Source organism: Rissa tridactyla, chromosome 4, assembly GCF_028500815.1.
Source record: "Rissa tridactyla isolate bRisTri1 chromosome 4, bRisTri1.patW.cur.20221130, whole genome shotgun sequence".
NCBI classification, from domain to species: Eukaryota; Metazoa; Chordata; class Aves; order Charadriiformes; family Laridae; genus Rissa; species Rissa tridactyla.
Window position 1 is genome coordinate 32,915,022 of NC_071469.1, and position 15,090 is coordinate 32,930,111.

The following is a 15,090-nucleotide window of genomic DNA, read 5'->3' on the forward strand; positions in this document are numbered from 1 at the left end:
TCTATTAAATTGGGCACCAATAATAAAATAGATGAGAGTCCTAATAAGCTCATTTACGTAACATACATCACACACCACAAAACTATTCTCTCCAAACGGGTTTGTTCATAGATTTGTCTCCTGGTTGTCACCAGTCTTGGCTATATTAAAAGATTTTAAAGGCACAAGGCTTGCAGACCATTCAGTGGAAAACCTTTGTACTTAACCCTTGAGAGATCTTTAATGCTAATTATGGAAAAAGTATTGATATAATATCTTTGCTGTCACATTTTATTACGATGACGGTCACAACAGAATCTGAGACTGACATTTTAGAAATATCATCTAATTGCAAGCCAGAAATACAGAATGACAGTTTAAAGTAGAATATGACTTCTTTCAAAACAGTGAACTGGTTCTCTTTATTTAAAAGCCCTACTTTTAATAGCATTACAACCACTAAATTGCTACACTGATCATATCTCTCTGCAACTCGCTGCTTAGCAAAGTGTTACGGTATCTCCCTTACAAGTCTGAGCACAGTTCACTATATTTCTTGTGAACTGTGTCTGCTTCTATACATATTAAAAATGTCAACGAACTAGTAGGAAAAAATACTTCATTTTTGCACTGGCTTCAAGAATCTACATAGGCGCTTATATTCTACATATAATCAAGTGCTTATATTAATTCATTCACGTCACTAGCATTAAAAAATTACATCGGAATTTGTGTTTATTTGCAATCAATAATGCAAATAAATTTATTAATTAGGTAAATATACTTATTTTAAAGAAAATATTTATTTTTAAATAGCTTTCTAAAAGCACCCATGTTCTTTCCCATTTTTCTCTAAAGTACAAGATACGCATTAAAAACAGTAACAATCCAGAATAGATGCTTCTGTGCTCATTCCATAAAAGCTGCTATTGTATCTGTATGACTTCCTTTAATTTCTTTGTTCTATTCCTTATGCTTGTTTAAGTACTTCAAAATATTTGTTTGTAAGAATATAGTTCAATGGTCTGATATTTAGCTCATATTCCCATGCAACTAGTAACATGTAATATACTTCTCTTCATAAATTAAAAACACCATTAAAATTCCAGACATATAAAACAATATGAAGATTAAGTTACTATAAAAGAAACTATAATAGCTTACAGATTGCTTGTATCATTACTAAAGCGCTGGTATCTATTACAGTGTCTCCCTGGAATAAAGAATGCACTTTTGGCAATAATCTGTTAAAAAAGTGCCCATTATTGTTAAGATGCTCCTATCTTAGCTCTAAACTAGGGTGCAATTACAGGAAGGTAACTTTTGAAAATAAAAGAAAACCAGCATTGGGTGTAAATGCATCTTCGCTACTGAAATACAACATAGCTTTTCCAACCCTTATTTTTCTCGTGTTTCATACAGGGGATTAATTATATTCATTTTCACACTGAAATATTTTAGAGCTATTTATTACACACTGCAAAGTTGGGGTTAACTTGGTTCCAGGGGATAAGCCAAGTCATCCAGACAGAGGAGCCAGACATGATGGCAGGAGGAGTCATTTTTCTAGTCTGGCACTGTTTGTGTTTATAAATGCCTTCGGTTCGTGCCCTCTTTTCATTCAATTTGGGAAGTTCTCTTTCCAGAGAAACAGTTCCACCAAAGAAATATTGTAAGGAGTGGCACAATTTGCTTGGGTTTCTTTTTTGACCCCAAAAATGCTAAAATTAAGGAAAGCATCAGACAGGTAGATTTTGCTTTTGTGATGAATCCTGAACCACACTACCCAAAAATTCATATGCCTTTAGTGGACATTACAAACTTGAAATTTTTGCTAGATCACCACGCTGGGCAGAGTTTCAAATGAATGCGTGTGGAAAGTCAAGAGATTAAATGACTTAAGGTACAGGTGGAAACGCCACAAAATCAAGTGAGGCATAAGTTAGGATCAACTTTACTTCCAGTTGTTGGAATTCACTTACAATTACAGCTTAAAAGAAATCAATCTGTTTCTCAACATACATCACACAGTAGATGCCAAGAAACCCCTTCCAACTGCCTAAAAACTGTTAGGTATCAGAATTTCAGCCACCTTTAATGCACAGTTAAAGCTGTTAAAACTTTGTATACTGCCTCAGAACTATATAAGAGACTAAAAAGTCAAAACTTCACTGCATGGATGTACATCAATACCTGTAACACTCAGGCTGAGGTTCAGATGTTAATACTGTACTTACTCCCTTTTGTAATCTAGTTCCCTCGCAGATGGTAGATATGCATTTTTGCTGTCCTGGTGCAATGGGCCAGGTATATTCCAAAATGCAGTGAGAATCTACCCCATTCTGAATTACAGGAAAAAAACATCCTGCAGTACATTGGTGTTACCTTTTTATGGGAAAACAGTGAACATATAATAAATTAGATTAATCTTCTAGAGACTTCAGGATAGTCAGGGTGATAGGAAAAGGAGAATAAACACATCTAATGAGTAAGGAAAAAGAGATTTCCTTTGGCTTTTTTCTTGTGTCAGTGAAGCAAATTTAGCTTGGATTCAAAAATGTACAGCTTGAGCTGCTCCGGGGTAAACAGAGGAAAATATATTATGGTGCTTTCATGTGTATCTGTGTATGAACAAGGATAGCAAGTAGGCTTTTCTAGAAATGGTGTTGCTCGTCTTATTTCAAAAAAGCAATGCATCCTCAGAATGGATATAGCTTTAAAACATAAAAACATTATTTTCATTCTTTTACCATATCTTAATCATAAATATACAAATATTTTTGGCTTCAGCTCAAGACAAAACTAAAAGTCTCCAACAGGAGAAGTTACTTGTAGCAGAATCAACCAAAGCCAGACAGCACTGCGATGAGGTAGGCTCACTCATACCTGAAGTAGGCTAGCCTACCTCAGTATCTTGCTTGTATAAATAAGTTTTAGGCAAGTGTTTGCATAAATATATTAAATTTTAAATTAACATTAACTTGCCTCTTGTACAAATTAGGCAGACATGACTTTGACATGCACAGCTTGGCCCCGGGGCTATCAGAAGGCTAGGAATAGAGGTGAGGAAAGAAGCAGGTGATGTGGTCAAGATGACCTGTGAACAGCAGTCAAAAAACTACGGGTTGTCACAAGCCAAATGTCTGGATGAGGTGACAGTTTGTGTATGATGGTCTTAGAGGCTCAGCGTTACTCATATTATTGCACCTTCAACTGCCATTCTTCCATTGCCTGGACAGAAGGACTGGGGTAAGAGACTAGATAGCATGAAAGCAAAGAGGGCACGAAACAGGCTTTATGTCCTTCACTAAAGCTTAGACTGGAGAACATAACAAAGTTCCTCATAGTGTGCCCAAAACATGAAAATAAGCATCACTACGATAAAGGGAAAGGTGGTGCACTACAAATGACATTGCACCATCAGCTGACAGCGAAAAGCACAGGAAATCCATCAGATTAGAGGCCAGGCCTTCAGTTTTATTCTGAAGTGAAGAAATAAAGCACTTTTCTAACAGACCAGCAAGGGAATCGCCCTGCAACGGACAGGAATCCATATACATCTTTATTTATTTTTTTTCCATTGACTTTATGCAGCAAGTATAATCTAAGCTGCTCTGCTGTCTCTAGTAATATGTTGCCAGTCTACAAATCCCATTTCTGACTGACATCTCATACTTGTGATACATAATATACCTGATAAGGATTGCAATAACACTTCAGGATGTATACTGAAGGTCTGTTCTTTTTTGCACTCATATTCTTACTTACACTGAATTACACTTTACCCTACAAATAATTCTACTAAAATCAATGGGTTTCCTGGCAGTATGAAATTATTTTCAGTGTGAGTAAAGGTACTAATACAGTCTATAATAATATCCCCTATTGCAACTATGATCTACTAATTTATGTGAAAAGATGAAACTTGGGAAACCTGTCCAGGGCTGAAACCAAAATTAGGCAACGGTCTACTAGGTCAATGATCCACCAATTAAACGAAAACCTCATTAGTAGGATTTAATGGCTCCTGAGAACACTATTCAATCAATAATTCACTAATATCGGAGAGATTTGCACCTGAAAATGCAATGCTACGGCTTCAAAGGGGCAGTTATAGACAATCAAATAAATGGTATAATCACATGCGGTAGTACAAAGTGGACATTAATGGAGACAGTATAGTGTATTTTTGTTAACTCTCTTATATTTACGGTCCACACTGTACTTGTTTTTCTATATGTTATCACTAACGAAGGAATTAAAGCTTAGAAGCCAACCAAAGCACCAACCCTTACTGTAAATTAGTGGAAATCAATCTTGGCTTATTTTTAGGGGAAAGATTTCTTTCTCTTTTTCTTTTGTCATCTTTTGCTTTCTTCTCATTTTCCTTTTCCTTTTCCAGGTTGATAGTAATAGAAGAGAAAGATTCTGGTTTTGCAGTAAATAGATCTTCAAGGCAATAGCAGGACAATAAGCACTGACACTTTCAAGGAGTCATTTGGGTGGGTCAAAAGAAGAAAATCCATTATATCTTCAATGATAATGACAATAATAAGTGATGGAACAGAGAATGTTCTCTCAAAAGAAGCCAAGTCAGCTATTTTCACTTCTACACATCTGACTCTTCAAGATGCCACGACTGAGAGGAGAAATATAGCCCAAAGTCTGCAGATATTATCGATGCAAAAGGTTTGGGAAAGGAACTGTAAGCCATTTGTCACAATGAAATTGCAAGTTTTACTTTGTAATGTCCAGTTTGGGACAGCTTTCTCTGTAAGCCAGAGCGTCTTCTGTGTTAGTCAGCTTGAGTCAGACATCAAATCTTACAAGCCTACTCATGACATGAGAAATAAACGCAGACCACCCCAGTAGAGTAAGAAAGACAGGGACAAGAGCCCCCTTGCCTCCTTCTCACCAGCTCCAGGAGGCACAAGTTCAAATAATCACCCTATTGCACACTCAGGAGGGCCGAGAGAGAAATTCAGACTCAACTTCCCTGGAAAAGAAATAAGCCTGTAGTTAGTCTGGGAGAACCTCACAGATACTAGCAGTAAATCTTTCTCAGCTGGGACATTCCTGATGATTCCTTGAGTGGGATTCACCTGAGCTAATGGAGAACTTGACGCCTGAGCTAGTCGTTTAGAAGCAGGTATTCTGATGTACACTACATCTTCTCTGTAGTCAGATGCCTAAAACAGGACAGATTAATTGCATCCCAAAAGTGCTTTTTTCCCCTCATTTACTATAAAAGAAGCCCATACAAGATCTCTGCACTGTAGGTATCTAAAGCCAGCCTGGTTTAACATACCTCTACCATATGGCTACACTGTCTACAGGGTAATCATCTCAGTATACCAGAAATAAGGGGACAGTACATAAAAAAAGAGCTAGGAAGGAAGCAAAATATGAATTAGTAGCCTAAAAATAGCCACTATGCTCTCCTCCACCAAAGGATTCAGTGTATTGCTGTATCTGAGGTCTGCTGAACTCAGGGTTCTTCCTGTTACTACAGTAACCTCCATCCCACACACCAATCTTAGTCTAGAAGTCCATTGCCACTGCTGCAACAGAACTGCATGCAGCTACTTTTTGAAACCTCTCTGGAACCCTGCAGCATGTCAGACCTAACCATCCCTGGAGGCTAGATATTCCGAGTCCCTTTCTTTCACACAGCAAAGACAGCACTTGTGGGGGAAACTGGTTTTAGACAACCAGATAGTGTTCATGATTAATTTTGAGATTTTTATTAATTAAAAATGAAGTAACAACGTGTCCTGTTTTCAGCTGGGAAAGAGTTAATTTTCTTTCTAGTGATTGCTGTGGAAAGAATGTCAATAATGTATATTGGTTTAGTTGTTGCCAAGTGATGTTTATACTTTCAAGGACTCTTTTCAGCTTCCCATAGAAGTTGAGAAGGGGCATAGACAGAACAATAGAATGTCCAATAGGAATATTCTGTGCCTTAGATGCCATGCGCAGTATATAAACGGGGTTGGCCGGGAGGGAGGAATCAGTGATCACTGCTCTGGACTGTGCCAATTCACTGGGCAGTGAGAGTAACCTGTGTCATTATTATTATTACTGCTATTATTATTGTTATTTTTCTTTACTGTTATTGTTCTATTAAACTGTCTTTATCTCAGCCCACAAGGCTTTTTTTTCTTCTCCCTTCTCCTTTTTTCCCTCTTCTCCCTGCCCTTCTTGGGGGGATGTGTGTGTATGAGGGAGTGGCTGTGTGGTCCTAGTTGCCGGCTGGGGCTAAACCATGACACAATGTAAAAGAACTCAGAAAATTCACAGTTCAACCTTCACAGTCCAAATGGGATGATGGAATGAAAGCTGCTATTTCAGATGGGAAATTTAGTCCTAAACAGGAGCTGTAAATTGTATTAGCGTTGCCTTAAGTAGGGAGAGCTCATTGAAACACAAACTGAACTTTCTTTAAGTAATAAGTATATTAAATCAAAATTTGAGATACATTTGACTATATTAGGTATTTGAGTACTGAGTCCGTGTGTGTGTGTGTATGGTATTAAGCATCACTATTTGAATATATTAAAATTAAAATAGAGCTATAAAACCATGTATTGTATTAGGGCCAAAATACCACATTTGGGGCAAAAAATACGTAGAGCTGCATTATTATAAAGAAGTGGCTTCTCATTTAAGTGGTCTACAGAAATGCTGCTTTGGCATGGTGGGTCATGTAAATTCAGTCTGAGTTTGCTTCAAATCATTGTAAGTGGCATCAGGCTACATTTGACTTTGGAATCCTACCTGTTTTTCATAAAATTTAATACTGTATGCCTTCCTGTTTGTTAAAATTTAATCCAAACAAAATTTGGGTAAACATTTCTTCATCTGTGAAAAGATGTAGGGCTCTGAAGTCACACTCTCTTTGAAACATTTATTAAAATTATTACAACTTTCTTTTATCATCTTAGAGGTATAAAAAGGATTAAATCCTGCTTGACTTCTTTTGGACCTTCTATTGGGAACTGTTTTGCATACTGTTCTTACATGCACATTGAATTTCTGTAATTCTTTGATTGCAGCTCTGCCAGGAACATCATTCCAAAAATTGTAAAGGATCCAAAATGCAGTAGCAAAAGTGATTCCTGGCACCTGTAGGAACAGCCAGCACTTTTCTCCAGTCTCTGAGTCCCCAAACCCTTACTCAAAGTTAATACTTTACTTTGATTTCAGTTTGGCCATAATCTTGTATGCTCCCAAACTGACTTGTGTTGTATTTGCTAGAATTGTGTTTAACTGAATTATTTGTAAGATATGCAGTGCTGACTCTTACGCAAACTTAGTTAAAATGAAAAGCATCATAAGAAGTACTGATTAACAGATTGATTATTAATTACCAATGGAACCTATATCGTTTAATCAGAAAGTTCAGTTGCTTCAGGCATTAGAGAAATGAGAGATAGTGCTGAGAAATACTCTTTTTTTTAAGTGATACTGCATCATCTGCTATGCACAGTCACAAATTTAGTGGAAGATGAAAAAACACTTCTGAGTGTTGTAAACTACAGTTTACAAGTCAAACATAAATGGCTACAAATACTACTAGCTATGGAATTCAATAGACCATTGACTTTTAGAAATTTTAAATGAGAAAACTTTTCCAACATTTTTTTGGTATAAATAAGTAGTCTGATTTCTTTAATGAATACACTGAGTAAAGTCAATGAGAACCACAAGCTTTCAGTACTGCTGCAAATCTGGTCTCTCTTTTTTAAAGGCCCAAGTACAGATTTAGGGGACAGGTATGACAATATATATATATCATGTTGCATATTGCTTCAAATAAAACCAGATCAGAATACTGCATAAAATGCTACTTCATTGTTGCCAAAGAACACCATTTAGCAGAAAACCTCTGCTGAAACCCTGCTCTGGACAGGAAAATTCTATTCCCTGAAGGAGAACTGGATCCTTTATAAATCTTGCTACCAAAAGCAATAGAAGCTTTCCCAGTTGTACGTGATTGAGAACAGATTCCTAGATGGACAGATACTTGCAAGTCTAAGCTTGTTCTTGAGAAGCTGGTCTGTGAGCCAAAGCCGCAACAACTACCTTTTTGATGCTGATGGGTCATTTCTCTGTATTGAACACTTAAAGTCGTAGGTTTTATTGCAAGTGACAGAAATATATGAATAATTATTTAGGCTCCCTTGCTGTCTTTTGGAGGGCATTTTGCAGGGAAAACAGCATGGTTTTTGAAGTCCCAGACACATAAAAGCAAATGTGGCAGAACACTTCTACTTACAAGCCAATAAGCACACAAATTTCTGGCTAGACCTTACTCAAATGAAATTTACTAAAACTTTCATGAAAGAATGTGAATTCTTTTTATTATTGCTCCTCATTCTTTCCTGCTCCAAATCTCTCCTGACCGACAAAATTGCCGTACATCATTAGGTTAGGAAATCAGTTGTGCCAATTATTAGTCTCATGACATTAGGTCTTTCAGTTGCTAGAATTATGTGTTTACCTGAGAATCTCGTATTTAATTTAAAAAGTATGTTTCTGGTTCTAGTCCTCATTGTTTCAGTGAATAGCTAGGAAACATGAACTCAAGGGACTCAAAAGGCAGAACGGAAATAAAAAGGATGAATAAATAAACTAAATGTATGTTCATAGTTATGACAATCTCACGAATTTTAAGTCAATCTCTCGATTTCCTTAGTCCAGATTCATGGCTTTTTCATGTTGCAACAGAAGGAAACAAACCAGGAGAAAGACACTCACGCTTCCCCCTTTACAGCTGTGCAACCTGTGGTCACTCTTTACCCCTTCTCGACAGCAGCCCGGCTTTGGCTACACTTGGAAGCTGACTTAATGCTGCTGTGGAGTGGCCAGCAAGTGTCACTATAGACTGAAGCAAAGTTCATGCTTCTCCTTCGTAACTAAATATGAAAATGTTTGAGGCAGCCAGGAGCACTGAAAGCTGGTGGAATGAGTAACAATATGGCTCTGCAGACTGGCTGCACATTGCGTTGCGCGTAGATCACTGGGCTGACCAAAGTACACCACACAGTTTCCACAAAACCCAAGAAACACAGGAACTTACACGTTCAGGGTAATGGCCTTAACTAATAGTATTCTAAAAATTCCAATATCTAAATATGCTAATAGAAAAAAAATCAGCCAAACATACTGAGCAGGATTTGAACTTTGAATATAAACAAGAAACAGCAGTAAACGCAAGGAAGCACCCTCTTCTCATCACATATGAAAATGGAATATACTGAGGAGTCACCTAGAGGAAGAAAGGAAGGGCTGCCTTGTGGTTAGCGCCAAAGATTACGGTCACCGCAGCTGTGTTCTACCCTAACGCAGCCATTGGCTTTCTGTGAAAACCTGGAAAAGTCACTTAATCTCCTTGCATTTTGTTTTCCTCATTTCTAAAAATGGGATGATAATACCTACCTTAAAGGTTTAGTGAGGTTTAGTTCATTAATGTTTGTACAGCATGTACAGGTCCTTGGTTGGATAGTACTACAGAAATGCTAAGTATTAATACTGCACAGCAATATCCCAAAAGAAAAGTAACGCAGTAGTTCATTCTTTAATAAGAAGAACACTCAAATTAACATGGCGTGATTTTTTAGAAGAGAAAACAAAGAAGTCAAAATAATTTCCTCCTACTGAATTTAACAACCCCTCCTCCCACCACATTGTTCTCATCTTGGGTCCCAACTGCGCGTGAACTCTACATTCAATTCATCCTCCAACTGCAAAATGAAAGGAAAACACCTGAAAAATGAAATAACTGTTTTTCCTAAGGCATAAGTGTAATTTAAAAAGTAACATTACGGAATGAAAATCAATGGCATTGTTGAGTTTGTTTTATTAAAAATGTTTCTCTGTGTACAGTGGCTATGTGTATAATCAGGATGGTGCAGCACAATAAATTTCCATTAAGAAACAATGATTCACTTAACCACAGTGAAAGCAGTAATAAGGTTAAACTCTTAAGTTAAGTGGAAAGTAAGTCAAACTAAACCCCAGCAGGTTTCCTACTAGTGGCATAGCTAATGTTTTTGAAAATGTTCAAAATGTTCTTTCTCAAATATATGTATTATACGTTGCAGTATTGTTAATTATATCCATTTTCTCTTTTATACACTTCCCCAGGAGATCAGTGAAGAATGGAAAACTTACTTATACTGGATTTCAGATTTAATGAGACAAAGATGGTTTAATATATATGACAAAGTGATGTGCTCTCACCATATTTGATAGGTAATTATTTTTTATACTCTAATGGCTACAATTTTGAAAATAATTAATGTATTATTTATGTAATTAATAGATAATCAACCAAGTAATGAAATACCTTGGTTACATCATGGTGGGTGGTACTCTCCTGTTTAACATCTCTAGAGCTCTTGGCATGACATCATGTCATATATATATTAAAAGATTTCATTTGAGAGATTTATGCACATTCCAGATACGTAAGTAACATTGCTATGGTATTTCTGTTCAGTCTTAGCCATATATTAAAAAATACATATTTAAAAACAAGTTTGTCTGAAATCAGATTTTCAAATCCATAGTTATGCACTTAAATGCTATAATTTTCCACAGAACTAAGAAGCATCCAGCAATTCCTGTGGAAAACATGGATCAGTTGCTGTGAATTTCTGCAGGTCTATCAATAGTCCTTCATAACCACTAGCTTTGAAGTTTGCTGATAAAGCAATCAGAATCAGCATGATTTTTTCCCCGTTAGCAGAAGACCACAAATCATTAAAAAAACCGAAACAATATGGATGTCAAAAGAAAACCTAAAATTGCATTCACATGGACATGCTCAGGAACCTAAAAAAAACTCCACCAACTTTACCTACATTGACACAACCTTCTCACTAATCCTCATTATTGGAAAAGAAAGAGTTAAGGAGTGACTAATTGGGAAGACTGTAATTTTTCTGTTGTTATTTCCTTGAATGCTTATATAAAAAATATTTGTTTGGAAGTGTTTGCAACACGCCCTTTGAGGTGAGTATTTAATAAATCGTCCATCACCTTAAGAGTGCTGTTGCCCTAGACACCCTGATGAACTAGTGGAAGAGAAAAACCTTTTTACCTTTAAAGCTCAACAATTACTTGTCATTCCTTTCTTACTCTTTGGTCAAAGATCACCTGCAGAGTAAAGTGACCTGTAACGATGACTCAGGTGAGGGTTTATTTAGAAGTGATGGCTATGAACCGAAGAAAATCACATGATTCTACCAGGTTTGTTTGCTAATTTAATAGCCCTCTTTCCCAAATGGTCCCACTACTTTTGGGGAATGGAAAAAAACATATGACCTCCGCTAAGTCAGCTGCAAAGCTGAATGCTGGCCTTCAGTTGAAGGAGCTTATCCATCTGAATATAGCATTGTGACTACAATTCCTTTCCCTTCTTTCCATAAATCTTCAGGTTTAGGCTTATGCTGTGGCCTAGATGAATGCAAATCTCATAGCGTATATGTCTTTTTCCACATATCTATTCACCACAACTTGAATATTTTCTCATGTATGCTAAATTTGTACCTCTCTAAACGTGACCTCAAATAGGCTATTCTTGACTCCTATGTGCAGAAAAATACACTATAAAACTGATGGTCACACAACCCATTAATGAAGTATACTGATGTAGGGAGTGAAATTCAGAGTGAAGCTTTTCGTCACAAAACTCAACTTTACAGTGAAGTAGAATGAAAGAATACTATTGCCTTTCCAATTGCAGTGTGATTAGCCCTCTAAAGCGCTCTTTTGCAATAAGTCTAAGGAATAAATATTATTGTAAAGATTCAATAAAATCAACATGAATGAACACATAGTACAGAAATGAAGGTGAAAATACGAATATATTATTACATATGTACATGCATTGCATTACGTTATGTATAAGATAAATATTTTATCGTACCATAAAGAGGCGTCTTTCTATGAAAACTATGATTTTTTTTTTTATTACCTTAAAATATTGCAGTTGTTTCTCAGCATTCATTGTTCCTTCATTTTCTTGTCTCAGACAGGAATTGAAGATGAAAAGCTCTGTATCTCTCAGCCACCCTTTCAGCTCTTTGATCCTGACCTCCAGCTGCCTTACCAGGCTGCCGCTTTCAGGCGAGAGCAGGTCACGTGGACCTAACCCACTGTGCCCTACCATTGTGTCTTGGATCTTCTCTCCTAGGGTTTTCTAATGCATCAGATAAAGAAAACATAGATTAGTCTCATGTACCAAAACATATACAGGTTAATGTGCAACAAGAAGCATCTGTTAGATGACTAGAGATGTGGGGTTTTTTTTGATAATTGCTATTAATATCAATCAATTTCATTCTTTGTTTCCTTGTTTCAATCAATTTCATTTTTTGTATCCTTGTTTCTCACTTATGGTGTTCTCTCTGGGTCACTGACTTTGTTGGAGGCATGATAAATCAATGTTTATTAAGAGCAACTATGGACAGAGGAGACAAAATGGTACATAACTTTTTAAAGTAGTTACTCTACAGAATTTGTCCGTGGCTTTAGACATTTATGACCATGAGAGTTACTGGTTTCTAGGCAGCAACAGAAAATATGACAAGCACTGAGTTCGATAAACTGTTAGCCAAGGTGCCATCTAAGTTTTCTGGGAAACACTGAAATACTGAAATATTTTTTGAGGTATGAACTGTCAGGTCACAGTTTCCAAACTTGCAGCCCTGCGGTTGTGTACAGGAGCAGTTAGGTCACAAAACAGCTGATTTGCTTTTAAAAGTGGATGGACTCATTTGGACGCCAATAAGCTAGAAATTGCAAAGCCTCAATGTTCCTGAACATCAGGCTAATTATTTAGGCAACTAAATTTGGATTTAAGTTCTCCACGTTAAGCATCCACTTTAAAAATAATGGACCAGAATAAACATTCACCTCTGATCGCTAATGAAACTAATTTACTACAGCTTTTCAAAGTAGTATTTCTAATAAAAGAACCACTGAATAACATTTTGATAGTGGACGCTGTGAGCATAATGAATATTCTGAAGAGGCTAGGGATAGAAAGTTGATACCTTCCTTTTCAGTATTTTGAAAGGCAATCCTTTAACCTCACAAGGGAGATAGGCTGTTGCCTGCTTCTTCTATGCCAGACAGTATTTTATCTGACCTATAAGAGGCTGTCAGTCTGACACTTATTATAAGCACTAGATCTGTGTTACTGATTGTAGAATACTGAATATACACTGACAATCGCATCCAATAACCTTTTAAACTGATAATTAGCAGCGGTTAATTGTCGTAACATGAAGATACAGTTTTAGGTGACCCAGTATGGCTGTCTGTTGAAAATACACGCCTTAGAAAGTTACTGGAATGTAATTGATAACAATGAAGTTAGCTTCCGAAAATAAGCTTTAAAACACAAATAAAATTAGATCAACAGACATTAATCTGCTATGTGGCATTCTGTAAATAACGTCTTTAGGAGATCATAACTGAAAAACATGCTTTCTTGGCAACACCCTTCTATTTTCATGGTGCAAATATTGATAATTTGAAGACCCTCAGTGGAATCCAGCACTAGCTATTGTTTTTATGCTGTAACAAAAGTAGCAGCAGGAGGTGAAATCAATGCCCTTGGAGGGTAGGGTCACAAAAAAGAATTTATTGCCACTTTTTTGTTCTGGAACAGTTTGCAATCATAAATTCTTCATAAACAGAATACTTCAGAGAATGGTCCGTCTTCATAAATATACGACAGAGGACATCAATTTCATTTAATTCACAATTTGTGTCAGCACAGCAGATGCCAATGCCTGCCTTGATAGGGTTGTTTAATATGCAATTGAGACAGAGTAATATTCAGCACAGGGGACAAAATTTCACAGATTAAACTGTACGCACCACTGACATTTCATTCTAATGTATTTCCATTCCACACTGTTCACCTTAGATGAAAGTAATATTAAAAACCATATCCCTCTATTTTACCATTGTTAGAAGTTAAAATCCTTGTCTTTAATTTTTTTCATGCCAATTAAAACGTAATCATGCCAATTAAAACAGTATGCCTAGTGCCGTTAGTTTCTGCAGAGGTTTTTATTAAATTAAACAAAACTCTATCAAACTCTGCTTATTATTCATGAAATTGCATTTAGCAGGAAAACTGTAATAGTTATATTTTATTTTTCTGTAAATGCTGAAATTAATGGCAAAACTTAATCCAGAGGTATATTTTGATTTTAATATACTGAGAAGTGGAGGGCTTCCATTTTTTGAAGAAAGAGTTTTACTAGCTTTTTAGAATTATGATCAGTTACTTAACCCATAGTTTTACATCCTACCAGCTCTAAAGTGCCATTGAATTAACCTGACTAAATACATTGAAAGTCATGAAAGTAAGGCTTCCAGTTGAAATTATTTAAAAAATACAAGTTGCCGTGATCAGATGTAAAAGAATAGGTTAGCAACTCCCATTTTTATTAGTAAGTTTATTGATACGCAAATATTTTTAAAACGCTTGTGGTGATGCTGCAGATTAAAATTAAAAAATAATAAGCTCGCTAGTCATAGGGCAACTTGCAACATTTTCTGACAATTTGCACATTTAGAGAATCAAGCGACTAGAAACTACTGTGCTGAACTAAAAAAGCCCCACCCTCTGTAAAACGGCTATTGCTTTACCAAACAAGCTGAAGTGACACAAGTCAGTATTTAAAATGCTGTTGGCAGGTTGCACGTATAGCTTACTCGCAATATATTAGAAATGTTTTTTAAGCTAAGATAATAGCATGCAAAATTATGCAATGTAACTGTATTGCTAATATCATACATCTATAATTAATCATTTAAAGTAATTTATAAATTTATCTTACCCTTGATTTGAAGTGAAGGCAATTAAGGAGAGAAGTGGATGGAAAAATATATAGTTTGACCTCTCTCTCTCTCTCTCAGCTGTTTTACAACAATAGGACAATAGTGTCTCCTGCACGGTGCCATCACTGGTCTCTGGGTAACAGAATCACTATATTGCTTTTTTTGCCAGATTCTTGTATCTGACTCTTTGGCTGAGACCCAGCCCATCATAGCGTGAAATGAATTACATGAAACTTTTTTGGC

The 15,090-nt window shown here is 36.3% G+C and overlaps 1 protein-coding gene across 5 annotated transcripts in view; it reads right to left on the minus strand.

Annotated features, from left to right (window-relative positions):
- Positions 1-15,090, minus strand: part of AKAP6 (A-kinase anchoring protein 6) — a 292,117-nt gene that overhangs the window by 37,047 nt on the left and 239,980 nt on the right. For all 5 annotated transcript variants that reach the window (XM_054199824.1, XM_054199826.1, XM_054199825.1 and 2 more), the window contains one exon: positions 11,963-12,187. In XM_054199824.1, the coding sequence (XP_054055799.1) occupies positions 11,963-12,187 (225 nt within the window). The remainder of the gene's footprint in view (positions 1-11,962; positions 12,188-15,090) is intronic.